Here is a 26,605-nt window from a genome sequence, read left to right as displayed (position 1 = left end):
CCTGGGTTGCATCATTGTGTCGTTTTTAAGTGCATAAATCTAGAGCTCATGTAGTAGAGGTGACTCAAATCTTTGGCATGTGTAACAGCAGTAGTGGAATAACTTGTGATTAGAAAACAGGTTGTAGAAGAGGAACTTTGTAGGTTTGGTGGTTAGTGACGTAGGGTTTCGCTAGTGTATAGAGGTGATTCTTATGGAGGAATGAGGAGCATTGGTTCATGGCAGTGCAGAAGTGCTGGAGGCAGTTTTTCTTCTCTGCCCAGGAAGACACTAATTTCTAGTAATTCCCAATAATGCAGTAAAGCTGGGCTGAGAGACAATTCTGTTTTGCAGACAGAAAATTCGGCAAGTTCAGCTGTGTCAGCCTGAGGCCCTCTGTGAATCCGACACAGCCCATGCAGGCAGGTGAGCATTTCCTTTATCCCAGTTCTGAAATCACTGGGTTAATTAACTCTGGCTTAAGAAAGATGGGGTGTTTGTGACAGCACCTGCTGTCTGGAGCTGAGCAGACCTGGGGCAGGGAGGCACAGGCCAGGGTCCCCTGCAGTGTGCAGCCGACCAGTAGATGTCACTCGCCATCTAATGATGGGATAGTGCTAATTGGGAATGGGTTTCTGTAGCCTGGTAAATGGTATCTTGTTCAGCGCGGCCTTAATACCACAGAAGTGCTAGACACTAACCCAGGGAGAAGGTTGTTCATTCCAGTCCTGGTTTGGGGTGGGGGAAATGGTGGGCATGAGATTATTTATTAATTTATTTGTTTATTTCTGAGGGAGTTGGCACTGTAGGGAGAGACTAGGTGTTTCAAATCTTTAACTGATCCGTCTGCCTCCGTTGAAGTTTTTAGGTTATGATATAACTAAACCTAATCCAGAGTAACCTGCTGAATCCCAGGTGACTGGATTTAACCAGAATGCACTTTACAGCCTAGCTTTTAATGGGAATATGCATTAATGAAGCTCTTCTGTGTTTTTTTTTTTTTTCCAACTTTGCTAGTGACCCTCTAGGTTGTCCAGGTCTACTGGGGCGTTTTGTTCAAGTTTGTGCTTATTTTATCCTACAGTGTAGTGCTAATGTTTACACTTGCTACTATGCATTTATAGTTGTGATTCTGTTTGGGAAGCAGTGTTGTGTTCAGCAAAATGTTTAGCTTCATGCAAAATTAAGCAACTATTTCAGATCACTTGGAGTATTTCAATGTGTAGCAATTGGTATGAAATGGTAAATATTTTCTTCTAAAAGAATATTTGACTCATTAAAGGGAAGATTTAGAGGGATGATCCAAATGAGCAAGTAAAAAATGGGTTTTGTTTTGGGGTGAAAAGCCCCAGTCTAAATAGACTCTTCCACAAGGGAAGTATTACCTCCACATTTTTAATTTCCTGCTAGTCTCCTGACCCACCAGTCTGTCCAGCCTGGGACAGGAGCTCTGAGGCAGAGAACGGATCCCCTCCTCGCCCTCCAAGCTTTTTAGCATTCAGCCACCTGAGCAGATGGATGGGGGTCTGAGAGGCACGGCTGTTAATGGTGTCTCCTTTCTGGATGGTGTCCCCCCTGGGTGCTCTCTAGTGGGATCCACACCTGGCAAAGAGCCTTTTATTCCACCCGTGCACGGAGTCAGAAGATGATAAAGGCTTCTTGGCTTTACCCTCTGTTTTCGACTCCTGTTGCAGAGCAGAGACAAAACGTGACTGTCTTTGCAGCAGGGCGATGCTGGTGTTAGCTGCTCCTGGGGTGCAATTTGGGGGCTTACAGGCTGAACTGAAGTTGTGCCTTTAGGCTGAAGCCTAAAAATGCCCACGAAAGGGCCGTGGGAAGCAAGAAGCGGCTGCAATAGTGTGTGTGGGGGGGGCTGCAAGTGCCCCCCCGAGGTGTCTCCATGCTGGTGCCTCCCCGGCTGAGGCCACCCGGCTTGAAGACAACCCCCCCCACCCCGCTCCTCGCCGCGGGGTGCGGAGTCCCTGCCCCGCTGCCCCCCCCCCCCCTTTGTTCCGCTCCCGCCCGCGGGGTACAATGGGACCCCCGCAACCGGCCTCCGCCACTGGCGTAAGCCGCCGCCCCCCCGCCTTGCGTAAGATGGGCATTCTTCCCTCCCCGGCGTCTGCGCGCTTTGCGTAGAGCCGCTGTCAAAGCGGGGCCATGTGCGCGGCGGGCGCTGGGGGCCGGCCCTGCCTCGGCGCTTTTTGCGTAACTGCCAGGGCGCCCCAGCACGCAGCCGCCCGGCGGCTTACGAACAGCCGCCTTATTCTCGAAGGTGGCCTGCGCCGCGCCGCTGGCGCAGGGGGCTCGCGTCCAGGCGGAGAGAAGGAGGCGGAGGCGTGGTGGCGCCGTCTGCGCCGGGGGGGGGGGGAGCGATTCTGGAAGGCGGGCTGCGCCGTCTGCGTGGCGGGCGCGCCGTGAGGCGGCAGGGGGCAGCCGCCCCCTCCTCCGCCCGGCGGCTCTACGCCGTTTGCGTAGCGTTTCCCAAGATGGCGTCGCGGTCGTCGTCGTTGGCGGTGGCCGGAGCGCTGGCGGCGGCGGCGGAGCGGCTGGAAGTGAAGGGAGGGATGAGGCGGGCGAAAGGCGGCAGCGCGTAGCGGGCGGCTCCCGGCCTGCGGGAGACAGAGCGTAGACCGAGAAAGAGACTGTCGCGGGGAGGCGGTCCCCCTCCGTCCCCCCCGTCCTTCCCCGCCCGCCCGCCCCTCGCGGGAGCCCCGGCGGGTCCTTCCCGGCGCCGCCACCCTGCCCGCCCCCGTCCTCTAGGCCGCGGGCCTCGCCGTCCTCCGCCCCCCCCCCCCGCCCCTTCCTCACCCCCCCTCCCACCCCAGCCGCCCCCTCGGAGCGGAGGATGATGAAGCTCAAGTCCAACCAGACGCGCACCTACGACGGGGACGGCTACAAGAAGCGGGCGGCCTGCCTGTGCTTCCGCAGCGAGAGCGAGGAGGAGGTGAGGGCCGGGGGGGGGCCGCGGCCGGCCGGGGGCATGTCCGTCCGTAACATGTCCGTCCGTGTCCCCCGGGGGCAGGGATGGGGGCGAAGCCGGGTCCCTCAGGGGAACCCCCCCCACCCCCGTGCAGCACCCTGCGGTCCCGGAGCCGCCCGGGTGTGACTGGGTTGCAGCGGGTTTGGCTTTTTTTTTTTTTTTTTTTTGGTAGAGTGCAATTAAGCGTCGGTGGGAAAGTTGGTGTTTCCCCTCTTTTCTTTATTTCTCTGCGCTGAACATGAGGAGAATGCCCAGAATGAAGGGCTGTGTATCGTGGGGTGGTGGAACAGTCTGGTAAGGAGTGTTGTGGCACGGGATGGGATTTGGCAGTTGAGTGGACCGACCACGCTGGCAGAACTTCAGTCCAGCACATCACATGAGATGGGAGAGGAAACCTGACCTTGGATTTATAAAAAGAAACTGGGATAAAAGGGGACTGATGGAGTGCCAGAAGTTGCTGTCCAGAGAGGCTTGGGAGGAAGTGGGAATTAAAGGTAGATTGGTTAGTTTAAGAACAGCCGTGTTGCTAAGTGGTCGTGTTGTCCGTGAAGTTAAAAAAGAGAAACTTTGCTCAGATCTGCAATTTTTTCGCTATTCTCTTCTAGTATCTTCTTAACGTGGGCTTGGGGTACTCGTGATAAGCTAGGCTGCAGGTCTTTTTTTAGAGTCAAGCATACTTCATTTCATTTACTGGTTCCCGAGTGGCTGTGCTAAAGTCTTTGTTCTCCCGATTATCATATTTGTAGCTACAGGAAATCGGAAGGGAATGCAGACAGTTCACTGGAGGAAAGTAAATTAGCATACCGTTCAGTTATTATTTAACATGGTGAAGGAGGCTTGACGAACCCTTTGTAGCTGTGCTGTCATGGTGAAGAGTGTCAACATTTCAAGCATAAATGGTCTGAAATGAAAACAATATGTTTTGGTGAAGCGTTCATCGTAGCTTTCCTTCCCACTGACTTTCAGGAAATTTATAATGCTTTGAACTAACTATGAAAAAGAACGTAATCGTATTGTGTAATGATGCTGGGGCTAATCAGCATGGGTGGTTGAAGGCATCTGAGTTCCCTGATGCAATTTTACACGATTCGTGAGGCAAGTGTGGCAATTCTTCTCAAGAGTTAGATGCTTGACCATGTTTGATTTACAGTGTGGCTGAAGATAGAAATGTAATTTTACCAGCTACCTGATGCAATCAGCTTTTGTCTGGTTGTTAGGCTTTATTTTACAACCCTTCAATTTGCAGTGTCACAGAGGCTCCAGCTTATCCCACGGTGGTGGTCTGTTACATCTCCTGGCCAGTGGGAACTGATGTCCAGAGCTGTTACGGCATTGGTGACACAAACGTGTGTTAACATGGCGGTTTCACAATACTGACCCGAGATGGTTGAAGAAGGAAAAGTAAACTCGTTCTAGAGGCATGCTAACTTGTGACAGATTTCTTTCAGTGTAGGTTAAGCTGGTTAGATTTGTTTAAGGTTGAGCTTTAAAGCCATTTTTATGTCAAAGTTGTGTCTGTGTTGGGGTTTGCAACAACTTTCAGTGGATTGAAAATCTCATTTAATTTAAACTGGTGCAATTTCAGGCGTTAGTTTGTAGGTAAGACCTCGAGTAGAAAAATCTGTTTTCAGTTTCAAAGGCAGGAGTTCAGATCTGGATAGCTGTCTCCCTGTGCTAATTGTGCCTTGTCATTTCTATGGGTCTGTTATGAAGGCAGCGAGTGAAGCTCTGCGAAACTTCTTGTGTATCGGGGCAACAGGGGTTCTCGTGTGAGCATCGTTTTCTCGCTTGAGCTTTGGTCACTGTTAGTGTTTGGCCTTGTCTCCAATCTTCCCAGTAAAATCAGGTGCATTGTACTGTTCTATGACACATTAAGGAGCACTAATTGCTTTGTAAATGATGCAGCATGGGATGTGGATTGATTTCCTCAAGTATGTGTATGTGTGTGCTTTTTTGTAAGTGAGCCACAGAAATAGTGGAGCAATGAATTACAGTTTTGTTCTATTTTGAATTGGCCTCCTGAGGACATCACACAGCCTTTCAAACACCATATTTATTTATGGTATCTATGTGTTTAACGCAGAAACTGCATCCTGTGTTGTCATCTATTGCATACCTACTGCAATAGCCAGTCATGAAGTGAACTTTTTCAACAAATGCCTTTAGGAAAGTTATTATCGAGTCACACCATACTACACGCATACACACCAGAATGGACTCCTTTCACAGCTACTGCTCTTGATCTTAGTCAAAAGGCCTAGAAGCCATTTAAATTATGCTTGTATTGATTATTGAAATCAGCAAGCAGGGAACCTTGATTTTTATTAATTTCTCTTTCTAATTATTTCTTAGGGTAATTCTCATTTGTTGGTGTTTATTTAAACTTTAATTTGAGAGAAGTCTACTTGTCTAATCTTATTGCTACTTGCACTTTTCTGATAACAAGAAAGGTGTTATCTGTATGCATTTATATAGCTTAACATATCTATGAAAGATTTCTTGGTTTTCTCTTGGATAATAGTATTTTTTTTTTTGTGCTACTGACATATTTTATTATAGATTACTTCTATTTAAATGGAAATTGAGGTTTGTTTAAAAGGCCTCTCCAAGAAGGACGAGGGGCGAACCCAGAACTAAAGTATGTTAGTTAAGGATATATTAAAAGCTTACTGTTTGAAAAGAGGGGGGGGGGGGAAGCATGTTTTCATAAATAATTTAAACTTGCTGTATTAAAGTATTATTTTTTTCTAGGACTGGCTGTTTCTGGTTACTGTTTCTTTTAAGCGCTTAAGAAATAGTAGATCTTAGCTCTCATATGTCTTCTTCATTTCCTGCTACAAATTTACAAAAACAAGTTTTCTTCTTTTTTGAACCCTAAGTTAGTTCCTGAATTAAACAATTTTGTCAATGAACAAGAAAAAATAAGAAAAATTGTGATTACACTTACAGAGGAGGCTGCTTTTTTTCTTTTTATGTGTTTACCCCCTAATTCTTCAGTTCATTGATGTAATTTTCTTTAAAATCTTAGCAATTGTGGAGATTGCTAAAACAGCGTGTCTTTGATTAGGCATTAAATTTGCAAATAAAGAGTCTTAACATAACAATACTTTGTTTCTTTTTTAGTTTTTAAATGATTTATTTTTTCCTTATGCTGCTCGAGGTTGCGCATTTTCTCTGTATTGCATTTGGAAGCTACTACTTTTGGACATGAAAAAAGCTCTGGAACATTTTTGGAAGACCGAACGTTGGCTGAAAAGATGTCTTTGTTACATATTCCTTTAAAAAGCAGTACAGGGAGAATTCATTTAAACATGAATCTCAAATGGAGCAAAAAATACATTTCTTAATTGGGCTGTGTGGAAAAAAATCTGTATCTGTGTTGTTTCGTAAACAGTGAGCCACCGCAGAGTGATGTCTCTTTGGGCAGGAGGGAGAACAAGGGAATCAACAGGATTAATTCAAAGAGAGTGTGAACAGACTTCAAAGGACCTTTCGGCAACCAAACGCCAGGACTCTGCTATTTTCATCTTTTCAAATGGAGTAAACTCTCTTGATATTTGCTGCTTCTGCAAAAGTGGGGAAGGAGAGCGTGCAGATCAAGAGATCCCAAGTCTTGTGCTACCTCTGAAATCACTCATTTTGTTGCTCGTGATGTCAGTGCCTCTCAGTATTGCTATTATGGTGTTATTTTTAAATAACACAAGTATTTTTCATGTAGAGCAGCTGTCCAGAAAATTTCACTAATGTCTTAATAGTAAGAAGCAGATGGAAGCCTGCTCAATGGCAGCATCTCTGTGTTATATTTTAACAGAAATAAAAAGGAACCATTTGGCTTTAAGTCCTGCACTGGTGTAGCTACAGGTTTAAGCATGCCTGCATTGTATCTGGTGAAAGGACAAGCTGCTCATTAACAACTGGTATTTTTAAAGACTTTTGGAGGAAATGCTTCGGGAAGAATAGGATCCAGGATTGGTCGTCTTTTCTTAATTGTGAATGAAGTCTAAATTGAGATGAGAAAACAGAACTTTCACACAGCGTCTGGTAAGCGCCCTGGCTCTGCTGCCCTGTGAGCGCGCCAAGCCAATACAGTCACCAAAAGCTACGTTTATGTAGCCCCACAACAGCCTTGGTTGGGGAAAGTAATTTGAATGCAAACTAACCCTTTTTCTTCTTGCTTCTCCTGGGTCAGTTTTAAACCAAGCTATGATGTAAGACAGCAGTTCTCAAATTTTAACTGTAGACAACGTTGATGATCACATAGTGTTCCTGGGCCATCCTTTGTGTGTTTGCTTCAATATAAAAACAATAATGGCTAAAAGCACTTGGAGTACTTCACTGTTGGGACATAAAGGGAGCCCAGCATCATATGATCATCGTACTTTTCATGGAATGTAGTCTCAGAATCTCTGTTCTGATGGCTCGGCTTGACTCTATACATTCCCTTCAGCTACATAAAAGGGTTGTGGTTGAAAGTGAATAAAGTTCTCCCCGTCTGTTGCTAACACATTACCGCATCTCCAGTAGGATATAGGCCAGTTTAGAAATAGTTTTGTTGCTTGTGCTTCTCCTGTCCCTTTCAGCTGTGCCTGTAGCTAGTTTTCTCCAAGAGCAAGAGCATAAACCTCTGCAAAACCTAGCATTTATCTTTAAAAGTGTTTAGCCTTTTCATAAAGGCAGCTTTCATAAACAATTTTACAAGCAATTCCATGGTCTCTTGTACTTTCCCAAACTACAAAAGAATGAAAATTGTTAAATTTTCACTTAATTTACTGGAAGCTCTGTAAGCTGTTGTGAAACTGAAGAATTGTCAGTTTTGTTCTGCTGCAACTCAGGGAAAGTAATGAATATGGGAAGAGGAGAGTGTATTCCACCCCTAGGTTTGTTGAGAGGGGCCCAACAGCGGTGGCCGCTGTCTCTTCTCTGCATAACGCTTCTCTGAGATCTCTTTCATCTCAGATTCATTTACTGCCTGACCAGAGGCTGTTGGTGGTTTTCCTAGCTTTCTTTCCTCGCTCTTTGTGTCCCATTCCCCCCCTTTTTTTTACTCATGATCAGTTCCCTAACTTGATGCATCTCAGCACCCTTCAGACAAGCTACCAAAGCATTGAGGCAGGTACAAGCAGTTGGGGGGTGTACCCAGCTGGGACTGCTGCCAAAGGACCTAATCTTTCCATGGATGGTCTCTCAAGGTCTGGAAAAACAACTCTTTCCCTTCTCAGTTAAAGGAAAATGATCATGTGCTTGGATTTTATCTTTTTTTTTTTTTTTTTTAAATAGAGAAAATTAGCCCGGTTTGCATACCTCTGTGATGGGGTCACCCAGAAAAATTGATAGAACAAAATTAAGAAACTCTCTACTGTGTGATTAGTAAACATCAGTGTTCAGATGCTGTATATAATATCTAGCAATTGGGAAACAGGTATTCAGTTTCTTTAAACAGTAGTTCTTTTTTGGTCCAACTGAGAGACTGACTGCACAGACTAGTCAAGGATCGTTCAAATTTTGTATGTATTTATATAAAAAATTGTGTCTCTGTAGCTGTCTGTTGTGCAGTGGATGATGCACACTAACTCTTTGTTCTCAGAAATTTCACGTTAACATGTGAAATTCAGAGGGATACAATTACCACTGGGTAGATTTTTTTTTTTTTTTTTAAGATGGTTCAGGTGGTTTGAATGTTATTTTCATTCATATTGACTTGGGTGGTTAATTTTTCTTGTGTAAATAACATACTGACGTTATGCGTAGAATTAACTACTTATATTTGAAAAGCTTCTCAAGAGTTTTCATGGCTGTAGGGTTTTTGCATGCTTTATTTTATGAATAGGACTTGCTAATCAAAACAGTAAGTGTATACATATGCAACTGCTGACATCCAGAGTCATTTGGTCTGTGTAAAAGGCCAAAATACTCCTTTTATTTCTTTTTTTTTAATACTTTTTTCCTTATAAGAAAAGGCAGTTTACAAGCTAGCATTCCTTCTGGAAAAAGTCCTCCTGGACAAGTTGTGTAAGTACCAAGTGGTCAACAAACTAGTTTTGACAGGCAGAAATAGGTTATCAGTTTTGGGGTCTTTTGCTGGGAGTGCCTCCCTTATCAGCCCTTTGCTTCTGAAACAAGCGGCTGCTGGTTCAGGCATTTCAGCTGTTTCCTCTGGCCTGTCCCTGCTGTGAAAGGCATGTTGCAGATAATTTTTGTGGTTATCTAAAACATATAATTTTTGTGGTTATCTAAAACATATAATTTTTGTGGTTATCTAAAACATATAATTTTGATGGAGGGAGAGGACTCCAGATTGTGGTGTTCCTCGGTAAGAGTAAGCAGTCACTCTAAAGTCACAAGAAAACTGTAGTAACAGTAATATGACCCTTGGTATTTTGAAGCCAGAGTAGCAGTGCAGTACGTGATGATTTATTATTGTTATTCTAAGAAGTAGCCTAAAAACCAACAGAATTTTCTTTATTTTTTCCCCTGTGTTTATAGTACTGTAGGTGTGATCCAAACACTTGAAGTGACTTGAACTTCTTCCAGTTCACCTCTTACCCCTTTTTCAAGACTTGTGCTTTACTTTTGTCAAGTTCTGTAGTGCGAATACTTTTCCCTTGCTAGCTTTCTGCTGTTAATTTCCTGCCTCCAGTTTCTAGGTACTGTATTGTAGGTTAAATCGCATTATGCCACAGAGCAAGGTGTGTGTGCAAAAATAACACTTGTCTAAGGAAATGTATGCTGTTGAGGAACAGTAATGCTCCTGCGAGGACATGCTGTTATGGTCAGGAGAGGGTTTTTCTGTGGCTTGCTGTTGAGGTTGTGTGTATTCCTGTCTTAGCTGAAGACATTGTCATGTTTAAAGCCAGCTGTAGCCTTTCTGACCACAGGCTGTACTTGTTATGTGCTAACTTCATAACGTGCCCTGAATAGCAAGAGGGTGGGAGAAACCCTCCTGTAAGCCTTTGCATGCATGTTTAGACCATCCTGCGTTAGTAGTTTGGCAAAATGCATGTTTTGTTGTAGTGTAATTAAGGCTGTGTTTTTGCTGGTTAAATTAGATTAATTTTTGCATGGCTTTGCTAACTACAGTGTCTCTTCTCCTCTCCTGCTCCTCTTGAACTCCATCTGTCAGCGTATGCTGTTGTTAGTGTTTAAAGGTAGTTTGATGTGGTCAAATTGAGATCCCAGTTTTGTCAGATATAAAAGCATGAAGTACAGTAACAATAACATATTGGGACTGTGAGGACATTTGTTAACTTTGAGTAAAGCATGAAAGGTCTTTATTATGCTGGACACAGAGCTGCACTGGCTACAATATCCTGCCTGGTCATAGGCAAATTGGAGAGTCGCTAGCACAGCTAAACTCTAAACTCCTGAATACAGAGACTCTTATTAAATTGAAATTTTCAAACAAAGACAGATTGTACAGGCAAAAATCATTGAAGTCAGCCATCTTCTCCACCAGCCTCACTGCAGCATGTTGTGAGACGTTATTTTCTTGCAGTCTGTGTTCTGATAAATAACGCTAAAGTGTGAAATGAGTTTAAATGTTGGAAGGTTTGTGCTTTAGTCTGTGCAAAATATGTGATTTCGTGGCTTAATATTGATAGAAAGCGTGAAAAAAAGTGCAGAGGCTGTTTCAGTAGCCAGTAGCTGTAGATTGGCTTCTGGCAGCAGAATGCTGTCTGGGCCAAAAAACCACGTATTTAACATCTTGTCTGCTGTTTCTTATTAAGTCTGCCAGCTTGATTGTCCTTAGGCTGGCGCGTGTGGGTAGGACTGTCTTTTCCTGGAAGTCTGGAAGGTTCACAGCTCATTTTCTACTAATGTTGTAGCCCAGCTTCTAATAATGCTGTAGCCCTTTTTGTCTTTGCTGTAATACTTCTGTGGAGCCTCTTTCTAGGAATCGTGTTCCTTACAGTGTAGCTACTCTTGTTTTATTTGTAGGTGATGGTGGCTGTTCTTTAAATCCACCATAGCATGAAAGAACCTGGGAATCCCTCAATCTCTGTTCCCTTAACTGGGAATTAATTCTCTGCCTTATTTTGGTTGCCTAGTTTTTGCTTTGCAGAGCACCATTATTGCTGGGGGGAAAAAACAAAACAAAACAAACCCCTGATGTGAATACAACAGATTTGTATGTAATTAGGTTGTTTTAAGGTCAGCATTGTGTATCAGGGACTCCCAGATTTATCCTGGTGACAAACTCTTTTCCCCTTTTCCCATGGAGCTCCTAGCTCTGCGTGTGGCAGTCCAGCCAGCCTTAGATGTCTCAGCATGTTTCCTGTCTCCTCCAGGGGAAAGTTGTTAGGCTGCTCTAGATTTGTTTGGATTTTTTGTTTGCATGCTGCTTTGAAGGTTGCTTACCATGAGGGCTACAATCCAGCACTGTTTAGGAGCCCCTGCTGTAGACTTCAAACTTTGCTTATTTTTCTAACCTTTCTCTTATTTCATTGATTGTGTGTGAGAGCTACTTGAGGGCTGCCTTGTGCATTGCCAAAGAGGCTTGTGTTGCTCATTTCCCTGCTTTGAAATGACATAATTGTCTTTCAAATCCTGGAAAACAGAACTTGGCCATGTGACATGATACCTGCAAATGCTTTTCCAAAAGAGTGCAAGACTTGGCTCCAAAATGCCTAGTAGGCCAAGAGTCTCACTAGCCATCTTAAACACAGTTGCCTGGCAAGAATAAAATGGGAATGTCAACCTTCCTTTGTGTTTTGGTCTGATTTAAAAAAATAAAATAAGTAATTTTTTGGTATATTTTTTACAACTATTTTGATTAAAATATATTCTTCAGTATATATTCAAATGAATGTTTTTATGTAATAAAGAAGTGAACGAGCAAAAATTTAGGTATCAAGGACATACAAGGTAGTCCTTTAAAAAAACTGTACTCTTTATTTTGTAGAATTTGGTTGTATTGGAAAATGTTCAGTCTAATTGAGCAATTGAATAACATATTTTGTTGTGTTATGTTGTAAAATGAATGTATAGTTGTTGTTCTCTGTCTTGGCTTTTTGGTGTAAGTTAGCCTTATGCTATATCACATTTATTCTGAAACTTAGAAAATAATTCTGACCTTGTTATGGCAGAAAGACAAACTATTACATCTTTCTTCTGCAACCTGTTCAGCTGTTATCTGCACTTCCCCAGGTATTTTATGTTCACCCATCCAGCTGTCAGGGGAAAGGTTTCTGCAGGGGTATGCTTTTCTTGGAAACAGCATTTGGGCTGTTCCACCCAAATATTAATGGTTTTCAGAGAGGTTGTTTTTCAGCAGATCTTATTTTACTGGCTTTGGGGCAGTTTGTAAAATATTTGAATAATGTTGTCTTGTGAAACTGCCTTGTGAGAAGATCAGGGTTGTGTCCATGCATCTGAGAGTCCTGAGGGAACTGGCTGATGTAGTTGCCAAGACACTCTTCATGACATTTGAAAAGTCACAGCAGTCAGGTGAAGTCCCTGGTAACTGGAAAAAGGGAAACATTGCACCCATTTTTAAAAGGGATAGAAAGGAGGACCCTGGGAACTACTGACCTGTCAGCTTCACCTCTGTGCCTGGGAAGATCATGGAACAGATCCTCCTAAAAGCTATGCTAAGGCACATGGAGGACAGGGAGGTGATTCGAGACAGCCAGCATGGCTTCACCAAGGGCAAGTCCTGCCTGACCAACCTAGTGGCCTTCTGTGATGGAGTGACTACATCAGTGGACAAGGGAAGAGCTATGGATGTCATCTAGTTGGACTTCTGTAAGGCCTTTGACACAGTCCCCCACAACATCCTTCTCTCTAAATCAGAGAGATATGGATTTGATGGGTGGACTGTTCAGTGGGTGAGGAATTGGTTGGATGATCACATCCAGAGGGCAGTGGTCAATGGCTCAATGTCCAGATGGAGATCAGTGACAGGTAGCGTCCCTCAGGGGTCCATACTGGGACCGGTACTGTTTAATATTTTCATCGATGACATAGTGGGATTGAGTGTACCCGCATCAAGTTTGCAGATGACACCAAGCTGAGTGGTGCAGTTGACATGCCTGAGGGATGGAATGCCATCCAGAGGGACCTGGACAAGCTGGAGAGGTGGGTGCGTGTGAACCTCATGAGGTTCAACAAGGCCAAGTGCAAGGTCCTGCATGTGGGTTGGGGCAACCCCCAGTATCAATACAGACTGGGGTATGAAGGGATTGAGAGCAGCCCTGCCGAGAAGAACTTGGGGGTACTGGTGGATGAAGAGCTGGACATGGCTGCTCGCAGCCCAGAAAGCCAACCGTATCCTGGGCCGCATCAAAAGCAGCATGGCCAGCAGGTTGAGGGAGGTGATTCTGTCCCTCTGCTCCGCTCTGGTGAGACCCCGCCTGCAGTACTGTGTCCAGCTCTGGGGTCCTTGGCACAGAAAAGACATGGACCTGTTGGAGCGGGTCCAGAGGAGGGCCACAAAAATGATCAGAGGGCTGGAGCACCTCTCTTACGAAGGCAGGCTAAGAGAGTTGAGGTTACTCAGGCTGGAGAAGAGATGGCTCTGGGGAGACCTTATTGTGGCCTTTCAGTACTTGAAGGGGGCTTATAAGAAAGATGGGGACAGACTTTTTAGTAGGGCCTGTTGTGATAGGGCAAGGGGTAACAATTTTAAACTAAAAGAGGGTAGATTTGGACTAGATATAAGGAAGAAATTTTTTTACAGTGAGGGTGGTGAAACACTGGAACAAGTTGCCCAGAGAGGTTGTGGATGCCCCATCCCTGGAACCATTCAAGGTCAGGTTGGACAGGGCTCTGAGCAACCTGATCTAGTTGAAGACGTCTCTGCTCATGGCAGGCGTATTGGACTAGATGACCTTTAAAGGCCCCTTCCAACCCAAACTATTATGCTGTGATTTGGATTATAATGACTTTTTTACTTGATCTCTTTGAATACGTTGCATGTATTGGGACACAGGACTTTTTTAGATGTGTAGTTTTTTAAAACAAAACAGTGTCTCACCCTCATTTTGAACTAGGCCCCTTTGTCTTGGGAGAGCTCATTGGTAGCAATATCCTGTTTAAAGTTGTTTTAAAAGAATGACCTTGTAGGGCATGTTTCCTGCTCTCTCTTGATGGGATTTCCTTTTTATTAAACAGGAAATAGTCTGATTACATAAAAGTGTGAGAATGACAGGTTTTTCCTTCCCAGTGAGGGTTGTTCGTGTTAATCCTATTCAGAAAATGCTCAACTACCATAGCAGCTGAAGTTAATTTACTTTGCCTAAAACTGTTGTTTACACCTAAAAGTTCCTACTAGTGTGTTGTTAAAGCATTGTCTTAGTCTGAGCAGTCCAGCAGGCTTTCCTGTAGAAGTCTTTGTACAGGGTTTTTCTTAGCAGATACTTTTTCTCACAAGTGGAAGGTGCCAGGAGTTCAATGTTATGAAGTGTGCTGTGCTGAGTTTAAAAGATCTGTTTCTGCAGCCTTTTTTAATTTTGGTTTTGTTTTTTTTTTTTGAGCTGGAACTCCAAATTGAAATTGGAAATGGCAAAGGTGATGCTTCCTTACCTGGCAAGAAAACTTGTACTTTCAATGTCTGTTACTTCCCTTTTAACTTTGTCCTCAGAATCACCTGCTGACCTGAAGTTAGGAATTTCAGTCCAAGCTCTTCTGTCTACAATACTGGTAATGAGTCAAGATGAAATAAAAGTCCTGTAACGTAGTAGGAAAAAGTACCATGGTAAGATGGCACAGGCTGGTGGAGTGCTTGTGTGCTGAGCCTGCAGTGGCCAAATATTAGCAAAGCAGAGGTGGCGGCTGGTGATGGCTTTGCAGTCCCAGCCCATGGTACCTGGCTGCTGTCCTGAGCCTTGAAGGCTCTGAGGGTGAATGAAGTTTACATTCCCTATTTAGGCATGGCTTACTGATCGCGTTTTATATGGATCGGATGTTTAGGGGAAAGGGATTCTGTCTTCCTCTTGAAGAAAGCCAAACACCACGGGATGTTACTATAAAGTAAATGCTGCTCCTTTGCAACCTGAGCCAGAAGACAGGTCAGGTAGTAAGCATCTCCATTAGGAAACTGCAGAATTAAGGAGCCCATTCAGCATAATTAATTTCTAGTATGCATTTGTCTTAATTAAATAGGCAGATTGGGGAGTGCTCAGGGATTTAAATGGTTTTTTTTGATAAATGATGCTTCTTCGTGCATTGCAGGACTGAGGCATGGGTTCTGCTGAAGCAGGAAGAGGAGGCTTTGAGACATTATTATTGGTGGGATCCACAGAAAATTGCTGATTTGAGGAGTACTGACACTTGAGAACACCAAGTTTAGTTCCAGACTTAGGAAAGGTTAGACCAGCAGTTGCCAAAATGTTTGTTGTGACCCCTCTTTGGTTTCTGCCTTACGCTTTGCTACTCCTGATTTGAGAGCTGTGTTTTGGACCCCACAACTGACCCTTGTCTCCTCACCCTGTGTGTTCTAGTTTGTTGGCCCCCCCTCTTTTCCCTCTGCTGAGCCAGTGTGGTCTGGGTGGCCCTGGAAAATGAAAAATCACTTTGCAGGGTGGTCAGTTGGCAGTTGAAAATTTTCAAAAGATAAAAGAACTGGGAAACCCTGGAAATCTTATGCTTGTTTTTGTTTCAGAAGTTTAATTTTGAATTCTGTAGGTAGGTTTCCTCTTGATAATCAGTGCAAAGCTTTATATATCCTACTGGTAAATCAACATTTACACAGTAAAGCCTGGGATTGTAGTGTCTCGCACAGTGTAACTTCGAAATGTCTGATTGAAACTGTTACAGCTGGCCTGTAACCTAATTGGACTGGTATGTTGGAAAGTTTCTGGAGCAAGTTGCTTTGGCTCCAAGCTTTGTGCCAGTGAAATGATGAAGTATAGCATGATGACTCTAATGAACAAGCTTTGTTTAGAGAGCTGAAAAACAGTATTAGTTTTGTTTTTAGTTTCCATCTCTGCTCATGGATGTATTGCAAGTAGATTTAATAAGCACCATATTCTTTGGGAAAATTTTTAGCCAGTTGAGATTGTTAGTTAGCTTTTTTGTTTCTAGAAGATGACAAAATGAAAACTGAACTTGTACAGAGCAGAATTACACTGGAATAAAATGTGTTTCAAGAAAAACTACCACAAAACATGCTTATGAAAAATTACTCCTGTGAAAACGGTTGAACCATTTTCCTGATTCAAAAAAATCTGTTCTTCTATGTAGCCTTTTCCTAGGGTTTTTAAGTGGCTTAATGTAGGCTTATATTTTGCTTATATCTCATTGAACAACCTCATCTAAAACCAAAGAACCAGGTACTGGCTCCAGAGCTGAACTCTTTGGTGCCTGCTGCAAAAGAAGAGGCAAACAGGGAAGTTGAAAATCTCTGTTAAAACAATTGCACATAAATATTTTAGTGGGCAGTCACCTGACTTGTATATGTTGTTAGTGTAACTGCAGAGGCAGACAAGGCCAAAGGTACCAGTAAAGTTAAATCAAGCTGCTACTGCAAAGGGTGAAGGTGCTGAGCAGCTTCTGTGCCATCTTACGTTGTTGCATGATGTGTATCCCAAGCTGTCAAGACTACGTAGTCACTTTGAGTACAGCAGTGAACTCTTACACTGTAAGTATTGTGATGCTGTATCAAATAGCAGATCGTTGTTTTGGCATGCAGAGGCATAATTTATCCTACAATGCATTGGAGCAGTGAGAAGGTAGTGGCTGAAATAATTTGGAGTGTTGGAGTGCCTTGGTGTCACTGATAATGTAGTTTGCACAGCTGTCTGAAAGGGGCTAAGGGAATTGTCTTGGAAAAAGCAGAGTATTCTCGAGGACTTGTGTTGGATTGGTCATGTTTGGAGGTGTGAGAGATGCAAGGACAACTTCTCTTCAGCTAGGCTCCAAAAAGGAGTGTTGCCTTGAATTTATACATCAGCTGTGCTCTACTCTCTGCAGGTGCTGCTGGTTAGCAGTAGTCGTCATCCTGATCGATGGATTGTCCCTGGGGGTGGCATGGAGCCTGAGGAGGAGCCCAACGTGGCCGCTGTGCGAGAAGTCTGTGAAGAGGTGAGTGACAAGAATGGGAGCTTCTGGAGCTTCACTGCTGATTGTTAGCAAAGGCTTTGTGAATTTTTTCTCATCACTCTTGCTGTTTTCCTTAAGGTGAAGAGCAATGTAGGGTCACTAGTGATATCCCCATCATATGTGGGAGGGAAACTGGAGTCCTAAATAAAGATAGCATAGGAATGTAATTAAGGCTTTCAGTTGGAATGAACTTTTCCTCGCCTGATACCTTTAACTGAAAATACATAAAATTAAGCTATGGTCATTTCAGTACATACGCCGATACTTTCTTTTGTTCTCTCTGTATGAAGAACAGTTTCTTAAGGGAACTTCAAAAAAACAGCTGTGCTTCTGTGGAGCTATCTAATACTTTAGTAGGAGGTAGAAATAAGACCTTATGAGCCACTAAAGACACTCCAAATATAGGGACCTCAATATGTTTTGGTCTAGTACATGTTTTGAGTTTTATGTGAATAAGAGAAATTGATTGTGAGAGTTAGAAGCAATAATTCCTAATGTGTTCATGTTTCTGTTACTTGAAGCTATTTCAGAAAGGAGATCAAACAGCAGATCAAACACAGATTGGTGATCTGTATGGAGGAGGCATGTTTTTCTCTTGAAGTTGGAAGAGCAATTTTATTCTTCATAAGGAATTTAAAGAAAGCAAATGGCAGTTGGCTATGCTGTATATAAAGCATGTCTTTAGAATTCACTTCTGAATAGTATCAAATTGGAGAGATGCTTGGATTCATAAATGATTAAATGATTATATATGGATGACCAAGTAGGTTCACAGTTATATAAGGCAGGATTAAAAATGCTTTCAAGAGGGTTATAAATCTTTGTGCTGCAGAACAGAAATCAAGAGCTAATTGATGTGACTTGGGAGGAAGCTTCTGCAGTAGTTGCTTTATTTGTCTGGTTTATGAAGGTTTTTCTCTGAAGTATTTGGAAGTATTTGTTGTTTTCTAACAAAATGCTGAATATTTGGGCCTTTGGACTAATCTAATGTGGTAGTTCCTGAGTTGTGTGTTTCTCTTCAGATGTTTTTATAATCTAGCAGTTTATCAGAAAGAGATGAAAGATAATACAGTCAAAGCTTGTTTTTTTAAAGTGTCTTTAGGTCCCTCTAGTACTGGGGATTGCTGCTTGCAAATTTTGTTTTCAGCTTGTAATACAGCTCCTGCTTTTTTAGTAACTCGGTGATCTTTCAAACACATTACAAGCCAAAGTGAGTTTAACCAGAACAATAGAAATATTTTTAGCTGCAGACTCCTGCTTTACAACCCAATCGTTATTAATAATTAAGTTATTTGATGCAGAAGTCAAGGGTTCATTCAGGAGATGCATGGCTTTGCCTTTCAAATCCTTAAAATAAATCTGTATCGACCCTCCCTTCCTCGGGCAGCACAGCGCCTTGGAAGAGTCGCTCTCTTTCCATGACAGCTCGGTGGCTGAAAGGAAGCCTTGGCATGGGCTCAGTCTGCAGTGAAGAAACTGGTTTGGGCTGGCTGAGATAATCCCCTCTCGCTCAGCTGGTGTTCCCTCGCTCACGTGGACCGGTGCCGAATGAGAATGTAATTCAAACTGTGGCAGCCTGGCAGGGTTGAGTCATTCCCAGCGAAGCACCTATCTGCTTGAATGCCGCTCAACAAACAGTAAACATCAAGAACTCCAAAAGCAGCAGGATTACCCCAACAGCTAACCTCGAGGACACCTAATAGTGTTTGATGCGAATGCAGGGTGGGAATCTGAAATGGAGCTATCAGATGCTGTTATGATAAAGGCTTTCCTAAAAGCCATCTGCAGAAGAGCAGCCTGTCATGTGTATAAAATTACTTGAGTACTTCTACACAGGTAGCTGCTAGCTGACACAGGTAGAAAACACAAGTGTGCTTTTAGGTGTGTGAGGCCTTCCTCAAACAGGTTTGTGTTCCAGTACACTGCTTACAATCTGCATACAAAATTATAATGTACATCAACTGTCTTGAGCTCAGCGAGCTGTTTACTGTAAAATGCTGCTGGGGAATGTGCATGCGGGAGGGGAATGTTTGTTATATTACAGCTGTAAAGGACTTGTGCATCCAGTTTCCTGGCTTGTGCTATTGATTCGGCAGAGGAGGTGTTTTACGAGACTGCTGAGCAAGTGGTGTGCATGCTAGCTGGTAATCCTTGTTCATCCTTTCATGTGAATCTGAGCTTTTTCAGGTAGGTTGTAGCTGAGGCTGATTTCTGAGTAGGTTTGATGTCTTTGCTTCTCTCCTGGGAGAGGCATGTCTTTCACTTGCAAGGAAACAAGATGTTAGCTGAGCAGGTAGAGTCTGCTGCTTGTGTTGGGAGAGGGAAAATCCGGTTTCCTCCATGTCAATGAGCACAAAGTAATTTTTATCCTAAAAGAAGGTGGTTTGCATGGTGGTCAAAGTTGTGGAAGAAATATGTGGACTTACTTTCGCTGACTTTGGTATGCCTTTTCCATTTTAATAAGAGACAGTTGGAAGAGCTGTAAAGGCTCATTACCCTTTCAGTTGCTTGTGGTCTTTGAAGATGACAATAGGCTCATTTTTCTCAATTCATTCTTTCTTGCATGGTATGCATTTTCTTTTTAAACTATGCTTCCCTAAACTAAGATTTTTAACTTCTGTATTCACTGTTTTAATTTTACCACATATGTGTTTTGAGTTTTTATCCATGTTATTGCTGGAATAATTGTCACGTAAAGAAATCTGACTTATCCCTCTTTCTGATTTTCAAAATTTTAGAAGACTGTTACGAAAAGGAAATGCTGATTCTGAGTGAAACCTGTGATCCTTCTGTCCCAGTTTGAGTTAGAAGTCCTTGTCCTAGTTTGAGATAGTCCTTATCTATATTAATCTGTACCAGCAGAAGTATTAAAGTAGACAGGTACCAACACTTGTCATGCTTGCTGTCGTCTGCATAAAATTTGAAGTGACTTGAGTTCTTGGGCATTGTTTTGAGGCAAAGTAGCAGTAGGCAAGCATGTTAGCTCTGAATGAGAGCAGCCTTTTCAGAATAAAACCACTTTTTTCTGACAGTTTGTTGAAAAATGATGTAGTCAGTCTTAGACAGCTGTAAATTCCAGGTACATTCTAAGGTTCACCTTCTAGAAAAATGTTGTGCCCTTTTGAAACAGTCATTAGCGCCAATTTAGGTTTGGGTTTTTTTTGCTTCTTCATTCTTGGATTTTTTTGCTGTTGCATTTTCTCCCCCAAATTAATTTTACGTTAGAAAGAAGGGTTTTTTTATGGGTGTGAGCAACTGGTGAAGAACATGTTTTAGAAATAGATGTCTTAAATTAAACTTATTATAGAGTGACTTTGAAAAACAGCCTCCACACTCATCTGTTAAACCCAAAGGCATTTCATTTTGCACTTAAGAGCATCTTTCACATCCTGACCTTTAAATACTTAGTAAATGTCAAGTTCTATAAAATTAAGGGAGTGTTACTCGTGCTTTCTTCATGGGAATCAAAAGCCAGATAAGTTGTGCTTGATCTGTGATCAAAGAGGCAATTGATGCCAATATCAAAAATAGTCCATTGTGATAGTACTTTGATCTGGTTGCTAGACGTCTTTTTTTTTTTTTTTTTTTCCCCCTCTTAAACATGCTTTATAAATAATCTTTTCTGTTTCACGTATTTTGTTAGTGATTTAGGATATGAATATTGATATCTTCAGTGCTAAAATAGGAAGACTTTTTTTTTTTAATATTGCAGGGACTGTGGATGAATGATTGAGATGATGGTGTTGAACTCTTCCTAGATTTAGTAATATTCAGCGCAAATAGTGGACCAAGTTCACTACTATCTGTTACCCTGTGTACTCAGACTTCATAAAAATGAGTGCAATGTCTTGAAGTTCTTTGCTCTGTCATGGTATTTAATTTCTATTTCACAAATGTAAAAGCATGTATTGGTTGTAATGCAGTAAAGAATTAGATGAGTAAGTATAACCCTCTTTGAGACACAGTAGAGACAGCAAGAAAATTTGCCTAGCAGGTCTGTAATTGACGTCTTTAGAACTTGTCTAAGCTAGCAGTCTTCATGGGTGTGATTTACTACCTTCAGTACTTGCAAGTATTAGAGCAAAGATTTGGGTGTTTTACCACAGTCCTCTTGCCCAGCAGTAATCTGTAGTAGATGCAGGCTTTGAGCCTAATAGAGCAAAGTAAAATAGCTGAAATTCCAACCCACATTTTCCTTAGCTCAGATGGAAGGAAATAAAAGCTGTCCCTAGGAACAGATGGTGTTGCTGCAGGCTGCTTTTTGCATCTGACCCGAACTTATTTTCAGCTTTGAAACCTGAACCTGCTGTTCTTGGATGTCTTCAGTAATTTTTCTTTATTAAAACAAGTTGTTCCATGAGCAGCAGAACTAGTAAAGCTTCATTTCCTCCAGATTCTTGTTCCTTGTCCTGAATGCCCAGCCCACCCCTCCGGGCGTGCAGCAGCGGTTTGAAGTTGTGTGCTCTTTTGGGGCAGCTGGCTGTTGCTGTGACATCGATGCACTCTTGCCAGATCCATCTTTTCCTGCAGCGAGGACTATCTCGGACATTGGAAACTGATTTGGATCTGCAGAGCAGTGAAAAAGAAGCTAATTTTGCAAGCTCTGTCTGTCCTCTTTTATGCCTGCGTGTGCCTCTTCCTGGGAAATACTGTCGTTTGATTGATTTGCTTTATTTTCACACCTGCAGATGGAACAGTTGGTGCTGGTGCTCTCCTACCCCTTGTAGATAGGTTTAATAGTGTCCTCCTAGGACATGCATGTATTTTGAGGATTGCAGTACAGGCTCCCTGTGCAGCACTTCTAATGCTTGGTGGGGGAACATGTGCCCAAATAAATTGTGCCGTCTCTGCCAGACACTTACTATTGTGGTCCATGAGGGCGGAGGATTCTCAATCCATTTACTACCAAGGAGAAAATTCCTGAGTCATCTGGTGCAAATTAAGATTTAGATCCAGCTTCAATCCTGAATGAGCCTGTGACTGTGCTTTTAACTTTCCAAGAAAATGCTCACTGTCCTGCAGTTGAGGATGAGTCAGGAGGGTGCTGAGGGGTTGGCCCACAGGAAAGCAAGAGGTATGGAGCTTGCCCAAAGAGGAGCCTGGTGGTTTTGTTGCTTGTTATCTCCTTGTTTTGTTAGTGATAACAGCCATAGATTATTTTCTTGGATGTCTTGGGCAACTTTTATGTTAGAAACTTGTGTGAGACTGTGAATTCCGCTTCCACGTTTGTTTGTTCCATCAAACAAACTATGTGATTGTACAGAGACTATGACTTTCCTATTTGTGTGTAAATTAAGTGCTTTATCAAAAATAGGTGTATAACAATCCAGTTGATCTGTGTTGGATGTCCTATATGTTGTCTTTAAAATCCACTATACCAGTAAAATGGGATGAGAGCGCCATCAGACTCCAGGATGTAATGGTGGTTGTGCTTTGCTTTATAAAATCAGCCCAATATTTGTTTGAATCAAACCATTAATTTATGTCACCATTTACTACTGCATGTGATAAATTAATATGTGAAGAAAACCTTAGCACTTTTTCGAGTTGTCTGATGATAATTCAATGTGATTTTCCTACAGTGCATGTTTGTCTTGGCATCGCTTGTTGTGCCTTTTTGGGTGAATAAGACTAGGCAGAACAAAGAAGGATCCTAGTTTGTAGACAGAGCCTTATTTCCATCGCCTGTGTTTAACCAGAACAGAAGGAAAGGCTCCTCACCTGTCTGTATTATTTCAAGCACAATTTTAGAGCTGGGGACAAACTGCTTGGAAGGCTGGTCATGCAGTATTCATGCTTAGTTTCCAGGCTGGCTAGTTGCCTGGAGATAAATTTGTTTCTAGTCAGGCTTGAGAGTTCGCTAAACCATCACAACAACATCCCTGGCTTTTGATTCAGTGCCTCTGCAGGTAAGTAAGGAGAGCAGAAATTTGATAGCCTTCTCCAGGAACAAGAGAAGAAAATTGGCTTAAGACAGTTATTTGCCTGAAACATTTGATTACACTTCACCTTTTAATATATTTATGCATGTTGTGAAGGTGGAAGCCTTGTGTTTGTTATTGCTGGCTGATTGATATGGTTGCTTATCAAAAAAAAAAAAAAAAAGCGCCCACTGTTCGAGGCTGCTGAAGGAGTTCTTTGAATGAAATTCATCTGAAGTATTTGCCTTCCAGCTCACTTCTGAGAGAGATTAGTCCAGGTTAGCAGCAACAGTTTTGCAGATGAGGTAAAATCACTCATCTGCAAAGGTCAAAACCAGTTATCTGTCCTAGCCATGCTGGTGTGCGCATACACGCGTACATTGACCTTCATGGAATTGCTATTTGACTCCAGAAATAGCCTTGTGGTTAATAGTCAGTGGTCCACCTATGAACTGAGCAGAATGTCAGAAATACTGATGAGACAATAAATTTTGCATCCAAAACCAACATAAAAGATTCAGTTGAAAAGCTCCTTCCTAGAAGTAGAGGTCAGGGAGCATGTTACAGAAAGAAATAGATTTCTGTGAATGCTTGTAGTAGGGGGAGCTACAAATCCTTTTCTCTTGGGGCAGTTCTGCCATCAGCTATCATTAGAAGCAATAGTGAGGTGTGCTCTGGCTGTGTTGTTTGGTATCTGTGTGTGTGCCCACTTAGTAGGCTGGGAACTTAACCAGTAAAATATTTTAATTAATAAAAGTTCTTCCTTTCTAAAAGCATATGACTGTACAGCAACTGGTGAGCAAGCAGGGAAACTGTATCTCAGCCACTCAGAGAATTTGTCTTGCCATTAAATATTTAGTTGGCCTCACCCAAACATTTGAAAATTTAAAAAAAAAAAAAAGCCTGACATAATCAGATCTATATATCTCAGCTGCAAGAACAGAGGCACTGTTTTCCTGAACTGTTTAGGATGTGTTCCAGCTGCCAGAGACGGCAGCCGAATTTACCTTCCAAACGTGGCTGGGTTGTATGCCAGATTCTGTGTGTTGTTTCGGACCAATTAAGTCATGGAGCAAAATCTCATCTTGTCTGTAGCACTTGAGTTCCAACCATTTACAGTCGTAAAAAGAAGGGAATGTAAATTATTGGGAAAAAGGGAGAGGTCTGGGGGCAGGAGAGTGGGATGGCATTTTGCATGCACGCATGCATGATGCAACACCAGAGAGCAGAGGCGAGAAACAGCACTTTGAGAAAGTGACTGAGCCACAGCGATGAGTGGATGTATAAAAAGTGACAGCAAATGAGATAAAGTGGGTAGATCCTCAGTAGTATTCAAATTGAAGACAAAACTGTTGCTTAGATCTTCTCTTGATTTGTGTCTGTGCTTGATTCAAAAGTCTTCTTTCAGTGCGCATCTGTGTTTTGTGTTATATCAAAAATAGTCTTGTTCCTGTTGCGGAGGCCACTTTGCAACATTGGAAGTATTTTATATTTATATTAGCTTCCTTCAAATGTTTGCAAGACATCCCTGAAATACCTGGTAGCTGTCATGTTGCTTTGATGGTGTGAGTGGATGTTTTATACACACTTTAAAGTTACTTTCTTAAGCTATAATATTAACAAGGTAAAACTGCTAAACCCCAAAGCAAATTTTATCCATGCTTAGACTATAATAACCTTTAGAGGAGATTCTTGTCATTCAGGGTATATTGGTACGCAATTAGTAACTCAATGAATAATTTTTTCCTCCAGATCGAATTAAAAATGGTTTCAATATAGAAAAAGAAGAAAAAATTTCTGGGAATGCATGTATGGTTAGAGTTCGTGATATGTTTGTGTCATTTTTCTTGTTGTTTTCAGATTAACAGAATTTTACAGCATTTGCTTCTTGTTCTAAAGGAACTGCTCCTGCGTAACAAGTAAGGAAATAAGTACTGACCTGTTGTTAAAGTGTGTTTTTTTTTTTCTCTTTGAACTTTTCATAGGCTGGAGTGAAAGGGACATTAGGAAGATTAGTGGGAATTTTTGAGGTAAGTTTCAGATATTGAGGCTTTGAAATTTTGATGCAAAAAATTGTCTTGGAGTAAAAATCACTTCCTAATTTGTTGTGCAGGAAGCTATATAACTTGTTTGAAGGAAAACTTGGAACTCCCCATTTAAATAAAAATGCGTGCTGATCCTTTCAGTGATATTGATCATCTGCAATTTCCACTTCTGTTGAAATCATGAGTGATAAGCCAGCGTAGCAGTGAATATACTCAGTGCCTTCATACCTTTCTTGCTGCTAAAAAGGGCCGCCCACCAGCTGGGGAGCAGTGGCTCTCCTTTGTTCTTCAGCACCTGCTGTCACCCGTTGCCAAACCGGCCTCTGCAATATGGTGAAGCGTCTGCGCTCCTATTAGGGGTGCAGTAACACCTGATGAGTACTAGTGAGATGCAGTCAACAGGTACCAGATACAGCTCTTTTTGCGGTTGTTTTTTCACTATTTCAGAGTTGCATGAAATAGATAAAAATTTTTCCTGTGTTGTTTTTTCCAGCTGAGGAACTGATTTATAAGCGTATCCATCCACCAAATGCTGCCTTACCGGACTAGACTTTTTGGCTGCAGTCCCTATTAATACTTTCAGACCTCTCATTTAAAACGCAACAATGTTTAATAGCTAAGAATGAGCTATAATATGAGAGAAACTGCGCATAAGGTACTGCAGCATCATAGTGAAGCAGCTTGCAACTTGTAGTCGCCATGTGCTTACCTGCCTTTTTTCCCTTGATAGCTTTGTTGTTATTCTGTTCCCTTTGCCTTCTAGAATCGGGACAGGAAACACAGGACTTATGTTTACGTACTTATTGTCACAGAAGTGTTGGAAGACTGGGAGGACTCTGTCAATATTGGTAAGCTCTTTGTGCTTGCTAGCATTAACTGGTTGGATGCAGACAAAACACGTCAGCTTAGCATCCCTCTGGGAGCTGGAATCCTTGTGAGAGTTGTTGAGAAAAATTGTAGTGGTGTGTCCATTGGTTGCTTGGGAAGAAAAATTGCGGTCAAATTGATGCTTTTGTAACCTCTGTGGCCCAAGAGAAGTCAATTCAGCTGTACAGCTGCCTCTACAGCAATTTTGTATTTATTTCTTGCGCTTTAAGATACTAAGCAAAGAGCATGAAGAGCTGTCCTTTCTAAGACTAGAAGAAAATATATGTGGGCAGTGTGGATTAATCATTCCCCATTATCTTTTGAAATCTTTGTGTTTAAATTGGATTCCCAAATGAAAATGAATGTGGTGTTCTGCATGAGGTTTATCAGTAGCACTGTAGCACCTGTAACTTGACTTTCCTCAGGCTGTGTTCAGAAGAGGTTTTACGGAAAGAGTAAGAAATGAGTGCTGTCCACCAAAAATTGAGGTTCGCTTGCAAATTGATGGAAATTGGGTGATGGTGTGTGTCGATGTGGGCTGTCTTAAAATGAGTATCTGCCTCGAATAGCAATTGCAGAAATAGCAAAATAAATGTGTTTGGTTTGTGGTTTTGTTTTGGTTTTTTTTTAATTGGGAAATGCAAGACCAAATGTTTGCATAGTGGATGTACTGCCGTAAACAGATACGTGTCGTGGGGATAGAGGAGCCATCAGTGTGGTGTTTGGAGTAGGTGGCCCTCGAGATCAGAGAATCCTGAGAGAAAATTTCCCTG

At 42.3% G+C, this 26,605-nt stretch overlaps 1 protein-coding gene across 1 annotated transcript in view; it reads left to right on the top strand.

The window, feature by feature from the left end:
- Window positions 1-2,448: 2,448 nt before the first annotated feature.
- The window catches only part of NUDT3 (nudix hydrolase 3), a 32,867-nt gene continuing 8,710 nt past the window's right edge, over window positions 2,449-26,605 (top strand). Inside the window, exons 1-4 of the mRNA XM_069771022.1 lie at window positions 2,449-2,926; window positions 16,871-16,981; window positions 24,906-24,950; window positions 25,729-25,813. Of these exons, the coding sequence (XP_069627123.1) occupies window positions 2,828-2,926; window positions 16,871-16,981; window positions 24,906-24,950; window positions 25,729-25,813 (340 nt within the window). The 5' untranslated portion in view covers window positions 2,449-2,827. The remainder of the gene's footprint in view (window positions 2,927-16,870; window positions 16,982-24,905; window positions 24,951-25,728; window positions 25,814-26,605) is intronic.

This window comes from Haliaeetus albicilla, chromosome 26 (assembly GCF_947461875.1).
Source record: "Haliaeetus albicilla chromosome 26, bHalAlb1.1, whole genome shotgun sequence".
Classification (NCBI taxonomy): Eukaryota; Metazoa; Chordata; class Aves; order Accipitriformes; family Accipitridae; genus Haliaeetus; species Haliaeetus albicilla.
This window is presented reverse-complemented; position numbering and strand designations above follow the sequence as displayed.